Source organism: Talpa europaea (genome assembly GCF_964194135.1).
Source record: "Talpa europaea genome assembly, chromosome: 16".
Lineage (NCBI taxonomy): Eukaryota > Metazoa > Chordata > Mammalia > Eulipotyphla > Talpidae > Talpa > Talpa europaea.
In genome coordinates this window covers 7,118,206-7,127,982 of record NC_140084.1, presented here as the reverse complement: position 1 = coordinate 7,127,982, position 9,777 = coordinate 7,118,206, and the positions used below count along the sequence as shown (strand labels likewise).

The 9,777-nt window shown below is 55.6% G+C and overlaps 1 protein-coding gene across 1 annotated transcript; it reads right to left on the bottom strand.

Moving 5' to 3' along the window:
* Positions 1-201: 201 nt before the first annotated feature.
* On the bottom strand, positions 202-9,101 carry PLA2G15 (phospholipase A2 group XV; the record flags this gene model as incomplete). The annotated part of the gene is made up of 6 exons (XM_084257776.1): positions 202-713; positions 2,684-2,908; positions 3,286-3,384; positions 3,629-3,747; positions 5,735-5,891; positions 8,987-9,101. The coding sequence occupies 6 exons, from the start codon at positions 9,099-9,101 to the stop codon at positions 202-204; spliced, it is 1,227 nt and encodes a 408-aa protein (XP_084113902.1).
* Between the last annotated feature and the right edge of the window lie 676 nt (positions 9,102-9,777).

Here is a 9,777-nt window from a genome sequence, read left to right as displayed (position 1 = left end):
CTTCCCTGAGTGGGTCTGGACTATTGTTTCTTTCCTCATTCCCGCAAAGGAAGGATAAGAAACAGCACTTCTTCACAGCAGGCATTTCCTAACACAAGGCCCAAAGGTCAGTCACAAACTGCTGAATTCTTGGGCCATGGCCACTCTGAGGCCAGGATAAACAGCTGTGGGCAAGCCACCAGCAGCCCACCTGGCATTGGGTCAGGGCTCAAAGAGCACATGTTTCAGATAGGCCAGGGTGGTGGGGTTGGCCAGCATCTCGATGTGCTCGCTGTGCGGCAGCTCCTGCATTGATACCTGGTGCTCCTGGCGGCCTCGCCAGGCCTGGCAATGCAGGGCACTCTGCAGATTCACAGTGCCATCACCATTACCAAAGTAGATTTTAGGCTCGTGGTCGGGGAAGTTCTCATAGTAGAAGGAGTCTGGCGTGGGGACCTCAGTGCCATAGAGGCAGTGCAGCGGCACACCGGGTGGCACCATGGGTTCCACAAGCCCTTCTGTGTCCTGCCGCATGAGCCAGCCATCTTTGAAGCCAATGTCCTGGAAGAACTGGGCATAGTCCCGCAGCGTGTAGTTCGTTGTGGGCGTGTGCACAAATACCTTCTCAGGTGACCAGGTGTAGTTGTAGGGCAGCAGCCAGCTGGTAGAGACAGCGGACCGCTGCTGCTCCCGGATCTTCAGGGGCCTGATGACCGGGATCCGGTTGTTGTCTCCTGCAGAGAGAGGGCTCCATCAGTCTGGTTCAGAAATGCCAGCCGGCCAGGCAGCAGGTTCACCTGCAGGTCTCCTGCCTGACCCGGCAGTGGCCCAGTTGGCGCTCGAGCCTCTGTACCAACATCATTACAACTCCTGACCCTACCGGGGCTTTTATCACTTTCCTTTATTTTTTGCTATAAAACACACAACCAAGACTTCTTCCTTTCCTTTGGCATTTCCTTACAGGGGTGGAGGCAGCACATTCCCACAAGTGATTTGTTATGCAAACAGTCCCCTCTTCTGAGCGCTAACAGTGGCCTGTGGGCACTGACCTTGTGAGAAGTGTTATCAGCAGGCTGAAGCCCAGAAGAATGTGCCTCTTTCTCTTTGACTACATCGAGTTATGTAAACATTTTTATTTTCCTGGTTCAGGCCAGCCAGTCCTGGTCTCATCTTACTCATCTGCCTCTCACTTGCCAGGACAGCCAGGGCTGCAGGAGACCTGGCAGGAGAGGCCACGGGTGGTCAGAGTCCTCCCACAGACGTGCTGACACCCACCAGTGGAGCTGGATCTTGGAAACAGGGGCCTCTGACCTGATAGGATGCACCCCACTGCTCTGACTGATCATAGCTTGGCCTGGTAGGACCTGGCTCTAACTTCCCGAGGAAAGGAAGTCTAGAGCTAGTACCCCACACCTCCGCACTCTCCCCCTGCTTCCGCACTGCCAGGGCCTGCCATGACAGCTTTCAGCAGCTGAAGGAGAAGTACTGAAAGGCCAGGGTATAGATCCAACAAGGCTGCCCATCTCATAGGCAGGGGTGCTCATATCCATCCCTTCAAGCCCAGGGACGCGGCTGTGATGAGTGATCACTGTATCTGGACATCTGTGTCCTAGGGTCACTGTCCAGTCAGTGCAGGGTCACTGCTGGGAGAGGCACAGGATCTGACCCAATCAAATGTCAGCTGACCAACAAGCAGGTCAGGTGGTACCAAAGACTTGAAGAAGATTCATCACAGCCCTGGCTCATGGTTACCAAAGTGAGGGGCTGTGAGGGTTACACCTAATCCTAGCAGAGGGAGGGAAGTGCTACAGCTGCAGCTGACAGGTTCTGACAGCCTTGACAAGGCAGGTGGGTTGGGGGAACGGGGAAGGAGGTCACTTTCCCAACTGCCAGGTAAGCAGGCCCAGCCAGATCTGCACCTGTTTCCTCCCTGCATTGCTCACAGAGGCGCCCCACTGCCTACAGATGGAGGTATAACTCATAAACAGGAAACTGTAGTCCAATCTTCCTGCTCTGGGGCCAAGGTGGGGATGAAGAAGGGGGGGGGGGAGTGGTAAAAGAAGGAAAAGGCTCTCCCAAAGAACTCTGTGTCTAACCAAGTTAGGCCAGTCAGGCCTGAGAGAGACAATGTGTGCACACATTTGCACAAGCAAGTACCTGTATGACTAACAGTCATGCCATACCACAAACATGCTGTAAGAAACTTACACAGGGCCTCCCTGGTGGCTCAAGGGGTTAAGATGCAACCTATAAAGCCATCTGCAGCCACTGCAGCACGAGTTCAATCCCTGGCTGGGGAGCTACCCACATGGCACAGCAGACCTCTCCTGTCTCACCCGCTGCTCCCCTCAGCAGTGTATCAGTCAATCTGCCTGTTCTGTTCCCCACTCTGCCTCTGGTGAATCTTCTCACCCCCCACACCTCTGGCCTGTACCCCAGCTCTTGTATGCATAAATAAATAAACCTTAAAAAAAAAAGAAACACACAGATTACAAAGGTCATTAACACTAGAGAACTGACATGAGGGAATAGCATTCTCCTGGATATTCTCTTTTGGAAAGAGTTGTTTGGACAGGATATCACTCAGGAAAATGAAAAGTGCTGACCAAGCAGAACCATGACGATGGCCAGGAGGATGTTGTAGAGAGAAAGAGATGGTTCCATCCCCAGTCCAGCCCCGAAGCTGGGCCCAGCAGGGTCTTACCTGAGGCCAGGACGCGCAGGGTCTTGGCCACGCCCCCCCAGGGCGCACCCAATGACACGAAGGCACGGATATACTTGTCCTTCCAGGCCTGTGGCTGCCGCTGCAGAAAGTAGAGCGTGTACATGTTGCCCATACTATGGGCAACCAGCACCACCGGGCCCCCATACAGCTGGTACATCTCCTCGATCATCTTGCGGAGGGCCAGGAAGTAAGGCCCGTTTTCATCTGCAGGCCAGAGCCAGGCAGGAGTCAGGCAGGAAGGGTCCTGGGCCTGAATCATGGACCACTTCTCAGGGCAGACCCAGGACCAGGAGGTGGGGAACAAGCTAAAATCCAAGTGGGAACAGTCCATTTCCCCTGGATTTCCATGAAGGAAGGAAAGGAGCTCCTTTCTTTCCGTCAGCCTTATGATCTCTCCCCAAGGCTCAGAGTTCCAGAAGTCCTGGGTGAGCAGCGGGAAAGGACACAGGAGACTGGCCAAGAGTGGTGGCTCTGGCCACCGGGCCAGACACCAGAGGCGCAGGGCCAGGAGAAAGCACAGGCTGTGAGCATGGATCCCCACCTCCCAAGGCCTCAGGAAGGAAATGAGGGTGACTGCTTACTTGGAGCTCGGCGCCAGTCATAAGGGGCCCCCCGGACATCCTCGTCCCGTGTGTAGCCCCAGCTCACAAGGCTTTCCACCATGGTGTGGAAATAGGAACCTGCAGGCAGAAATACGCATGACTAGAGAAGGAACAGCAACTGTCAGCTCCTCATATCGTGTCTGCCAAGGAGGCTGTGACACCTACCACGGGAGGCCCAGAGGAGGGCACGCGGGCTCCGTGCCCACCGTGATCAGAGACGGCTCACAGGCTGCCCCTTCAAACACACATGGTTCCCGCCACTCCAGGACTCCAGCAGAGCCCCCGGCCCCATCCCCTAGAGGACATGAGTAAGGGTACACACCCACACTGCTTTTGCTGGGGTCCAGGAACTCCACAGAGAAGGTCTTCCCAAAGTTGGGGACACGGACATCCACACCATCGGGAAACTGGGTGGTCCGGGATGTTCTGTTGTAGACCAGCCTGTCAGGAGGGGACACTGACTGGTGACCAAGAGGTGACACTAGGCATGGTGTGTCGTTGCTCTGTGTCCTGAACCATACTCCCTTTGGTTTGGTTAAATGCAGAGAGGAGACCCCAAGGAACCAAGTAAGTAAAGCACAGATCAGAGTAACAACGTCCAAATGAGGGTTCCCACCAAGGACCATCTAAAGACAGACCCCAGGATCTCTTGATGTCACCCACCCCAAATGCAGGTCTTAGATCTGGGTAGGAGAGGGAAGCGCCAGGTCTGACTCTGCCATGATCGTTATACTTGGCCCCAAAAGGCAAGCAGCCTAACCGCAGGGGCGCTTATCACCCCCCTCCACAGAGCCATCTCCTGTCACCCACCACAACACTTCACAGGGCAAAGAAAATGATGAACGGGGCCTCCCTGGTGGCACGAGGAGTAAAGACACAACCTATGAAGCTATCCGCAGCCACTGCAGCAGGAGTTCGATCCCCAGTCAGGGAGCAACCCACATGGCACAGTAGACCTCTCCTGGCTCGCCCGCTGCTCCCCCCACCAGTGTATTTCAGTAAATCTGCCTGTTCTGTTCCCTACTCTGTCTCTGGTGAGTTCTCTCACCCCCCTGCAACTCCGGCCTGTACCCCAGTTCTTGTATGTATAAATAAATAAATCTTAAAAAAAAAAAAAAAGTTTAAAAAAAGAAAGAAAATGGTGAACCAGCAAAAGACAGAACTAGACAGAAAGATATCCAGCCCAGGGCCTGAGCACCTGGGGTTGCAGCGTGGCCGGCTGCGGCGTGGCCAGGAGAGCAGGTCTGGAGAGATGATGGGGGTAACATAACAGGAGACAGGACAGCTCTGTGCTGGGCTGGAATTGTCTCCTGACACCAAGAGGCAAATATACCCAAGAAAATATAGGCTGGTGCTCCCCAACTCCTTCCATCCCACTTAGCCATAAAGATCAGCCACAAAAAGATGACAGGATCCCTAAAACCAGTCCAAATAATAGGTCTGGGGGGTTCACCTTCTCCAGGCAACTCTGTAGATTACTCTAATGGTCACTTAGCAAAGTTCAGAACATTGTTCTGGAAAGCTAAAGCAGTTCTGTCAGACCACCAAAGGCTGACAAGCCCGTCTTGTTACCAGCCTGCACCTCAAATCGGCAGTTCTTAAGACTGTGTCTGGGACAAAAATAGAAATGCAGATCAACTGCCCAAAACAAGCCTGGTCAAACACAGAGGACGGGGGTCAACAAAGCAGGCGCAAGCGAGGGGAGAGCGGGTGCCTGCAGGAACAGTGCGTGTCTCTGGGAGAAAATGTAACTTGAGGGATTCAGCTCAAGCACGCAGTGAGCCCCAGATGTGCTCTGGGTTCTACCACCATAAAGACAATCCCTCCTTCGGGGGCCTCTGTCTGGGAGAGAAGCTCAGCTTAGCGTCACCAAATACTGCATTCACATGCGGGGGCTGCACTTAGCTGAGTGACCCTAAACAAAGCTGGACTTCTCTGAGCTTACAGATGTTCTTCTTTTGGGAGAGGTTTGCAAACCATACACGGTCAGACTAAACAAAAGGAAGCATGTAAACTGCACAGCTTCTGTATTTAAGATGCTTTCATTCTCACTGCATTATTATCTCACTTGGGGAAACAGGCATGTGGCAGGCGGGGAGGAACAGAGACATGGTATGTCCCAGGGAGAACAAACAGTGATGAGGCAGGTGTGGTGAAGGTCAGGGAAGGGGCAGGGGGCCAGGCTGAGGGTGTAAACAGGGGCTGCATGCTGAGGCACAAGTCCTGGATGAAGAGGGTCGGGACAGGAGGGTAGGGTGAGAAGCAGGAAAGGGAGGAACGCTCTACCTGGAGATTGCAGGGGTGGTGATGCCAAGCAGACTGAGGAAATGGGGGACTAGAGGTCAGTGACCTCAAGGGCTCTTGAGGAAATGGGCTTCCGGAGGCCTCCTTAGGCTGAGCAGCACCCCGTCTGCATCGTGGTCCCCACCTGATATTGTCAATCCAGCAGTCGATCAAGAGAGGCAGGAGCAGCTCCAGGTTGAGCCAGAGTGTGAAGTAGCTGTCCGTCTTCTTGCAGCAGATATAGTGTACCACCGTTGGCTTGTCCAGCTTTGCCTCCAGCTGGTTACCCAAATCTCCAGGCACTGCAGTGGGGAGTGGGGGTGGGCACAGAGCAGACCTGAGGTCCTGGGGACTTGGCAATCTAGAGACCTTAGAGGCTTGAACGCAAGGGCCTTCAACCCACAGCTGTCCTAGCTACAGAGCAGGCAGGGCCTTGTACACTTTGAGAGAAAGGGTGGGAAACAGGAGAGAGTTGGGCCACTTCACCAACCAAACTGAACCCCAGGAAGGCATTCCAGGCAGGCTTGTGGAGAAGGTGATCAACAGAACCTCAGCCTGGCACCTGGTGACCTACTAAAGTGCCCTAAAGGACAGAATCCAGGTTCCAAAGGGCAGGTCATCTGGGAGGGCCTGAGCAGCTTGGCACAGTGGGGCCTGTGTTGGAGATGGCTACCCTGAAACAACACATCATTCCAGCCACAGCTCGGGGGGGTGGGTGTGACCAGGCCCCAAGGATGGCTGCCCTCCACCCCAGACAGCCTATCCAGCCCACACAGAGCCCAGGGGTCTTGTGACACTCAAACCCATCCCTACTGATTCACTGCCCAACATCAAGACTCTTCATAGTCTACATACTTCCAGCGACCCCTCACCCCCAACCTGCTCCCATATGCCAAGCTTTCAACACTTCCCAAACCCAACCCCACGAGGAACCCATGATCATTAAGTCAACTCGGTTTTCCTGGGCTTTCAGTGGGCTCCCACTGTGAACCCAGTCCTGATGAGGACATGCCCTTCCTGAACACCACACCCCAGGGTGCGGAGGGACATGGGAGACCAGTGTGACACCTGCCTTCACCTCCTTTCAGGGTGGAAGTGCAGAAATGGGGACCCCCAAGCATGACAGCATCTGGGTGACACGCCTGTGAACTAGGCAGAGCAGAAACCTTGGCCACTGTCTTCTCCAGAAAGGAAATGGCCAGAAGAGGAAGTCACCACATGTGCTCTCCCTGGACGCCCTTTGCCCTGGCCAGGCTGTGCAGCCTCTAACACAGCAGTCACTTTCTAAGCCCCATCTGTGCCTAGAACTAGGACAAGAGCCATCCACGTGCTTTTCACCTCAAGTAACACTGGCAGAGGATATCCTTATTATGCCCACTTACAGATGAGGAAGCTGAGGCTGGGGTAGATAGAATGGCTTACTACAGTCCTCTCCCTCTGTCCAGGGTCTTCTATGTATCACTTTTCTTGCCTCTGCTTTCTCTACCACAAATTCTAGTCCCACTCATAGAAACTGGTCACCCTTAGATGCTGATCCTCTGATGGCCAAACTCAGGTCCCTGCTCTGCACCTAGGAACAGCTCATCTGATGCAAACCACAGGATTCCCAGGAAGAATGCCAACAGCGGGGACTCCCCGGTGGCACACCCAGTTGAGCGCAGTGCTGTTAAGTTGTCCGCAGCCTCTGCAGTGCAGGTTCAATTCCCGGCCGGCCAGGGAGATTCCCACATGGCGGCAGACCTCTCTTGTCTCGCCCGCTGCTCCCCTCAGCAGTGTCTTGGATCCCTCTGCCTGTTCTGCTCCCTGCTCTGTCTCTGGTGAATCCTCTCACCCTCCAGCGCCTCTGGCCTGTACCCCAGTGCTTGTATAAATAAATAAATCTTTAAAAATAAATAAATAAATATAAGATTAGGGAAGGTGAACTTAAAAAAAAAAAAAAAAGAATGCCAGCAGCCTCACTCTCTGGGAAGCTGGCAGATTAGCATTCCAGTTTCTCTGTGACTCTGGATGAAGACTGAGATTCCTCTGCTGTGACCTAGGATAATCAAGGACTGTATGAATTAGCACCAATCCAGGTGAAAAATCTGCCTGAAACAGACACTTCCTAAAACCACACTCTTGACACTCAGAACCCTGCAGGCCACCCATCACCCATCACCTCAAGATAAAGACCACATGACCAGTCATGGTCAGTCATGGTCACAAGTTCTACACATTTCACTCTTTTCCATACTCTATTCTAGCCAGCCTGGACTGCTCACCTCCCTCCCTCTGATAGGTAGTTCTCTTTGCCTCGAACTCTTTCCTGGCCTCAGTTCTAACTACAGACTCCAGGAATCCTTCCCCGACATCCACCTATTCAGGCTGGCTCAGTGGATTCTCTGTGCCTGCCAAGCGCGGAGCTCATCTCTAGGAATCACTATTCACCCCGTCCTCCAAGCTCCTGAGCACAGGGCCACGGCTGCCTAAATCCTTTGGTTAACTTGGGCCCAGCAATCCCCCTGGAGCATTTCCTGGTCCAGAGCTTCCTGCCAACCCCACCCTTCTGTAATCTGCAACATCCCTGTGAAAATACTAGTAGCAGAATGAATACAGGGGTCATGCGGCTACAGACTCTGAATGCAATATAAGGCAGCATGCCGCTGCCTTCAGGAGTCCTGGCTGGCCATCAACACACTAGCTCTGGGTGGGAGGGACAGCCTGAATGAGGCATCTAAGACACCCCCCTTCCCCCACAGCAGCCTTATCCCTGCCCACCTCAGAAAACACTGTGACTCCTTGAGGTTGTTGTCGGGGCCAGGACCAAGTTGGGGTAAACGGGGCCAAGGCGGTCTAATCTGAGTAGGTCCATTCCCTGACAGCTGTTACTGACCAGCCATTGTCTGAATTCTTACCTCTGCCTTTAGCCATGCTCAGTTCTCTCGTTCCTCCCACAGGACAAATGTTGCCCATTCGATAAGCTGGGGGAGGGGGAGCCTTGGTGGCAAGCTAGGAGTGCCATCCTTTCCCCAAGAAGGCTTCCTTTCAGTAACGCCCCGTTAAACACGGGCTGGAACTGCCTAGGGAGACAACCTCCCAGCCAAGTCCAAGTCAACGCTGAGGCCCCCCTGGGGGGGAACCCGGGGCCACCCTACCAACCCCACGTACCCCCAAAGGACCTCGGTCTTCTCAGCTCAAAAATAAGGACTAAATGAGGCAAGGCTTGGCACTGCGTGAACGCAACCCTCTCCCCTCTCCCCACAGTCAACAGGGCAGGAGGGGAGGCTGACCACAGCCGCGCCCAGCATGGCGGGGGATGGACCCGCCGGCGCAGGGGGCAAGGCAGCCACACGCTCCCCTTCGGGGTTCAGGCACTGAGGAGTGCAAACAGCCCCGCCCGCACCCCGACGAGCCTCACCCAGCACCACCGGGGGGTGACGTCCGGCCGGGAGCACGGGGTCTACGAGCAGCAGGAGGCACAGGAGGCTGCCCGCGAGCCGCCCGGCGCGGGCAGGGCAGCGGCGGAGCCCCATGGCGGGAGAGCGCGGCCGCAGTCCAAGGGGCAGGTTCTGCGCTCCCAGCTAGTGCCTAGGCCGGGCGGCGGCGACACGCTTAACCCCGCCGCCCGCCGCCACCCCCGGCGCCCGGGCCAATCAGGCGCCACCGCCCGCGAACCGCCGGCCAATAGGAACTCGCCGCTGGCCGCGTCCCTCCCAGCCGAGCTCGCAGCCCCGCCCCCGCCCCGCCGGGCCCGCTCCATTGGCCGCGCCGCGAGCCGAGCGCATCGATCGATCCACTGGGCAGGGCTCCCGAGGCGCTCGCCGTTGCTATGGACCTGGCCCAGCGCTCGGTGCCGTGGGTCCAAGGTGCTCGGCTCTCGCCCGGCGCCCTCCCGACCTGGGATCTGGAACGGGCCAGGCCGGGCGGAGACTCAGGGTCCCTTGCTCGCCCCTGCTGAGCGACCCTGGTCAAGCGAGGAGAAGGGAGAAGTGATTCTGGTCAATTCTTGGGGCTAGAGCTGACCAGACCTTTATGCAGTTCCCACACCGGTTCTTCGCACCCTGTTCCCAAGGAACACCCGGGCTGGGCTCCGGGGACACTTGGTTTCAGGCAACCCAGTCTGCTCAGGATATAGGGGTGTAGGTCGGCGAGTGCAACGGGCTAAGGCCAGGTCAGCGTGTTTACGGGGGTCAGTACCCCTATTACAGA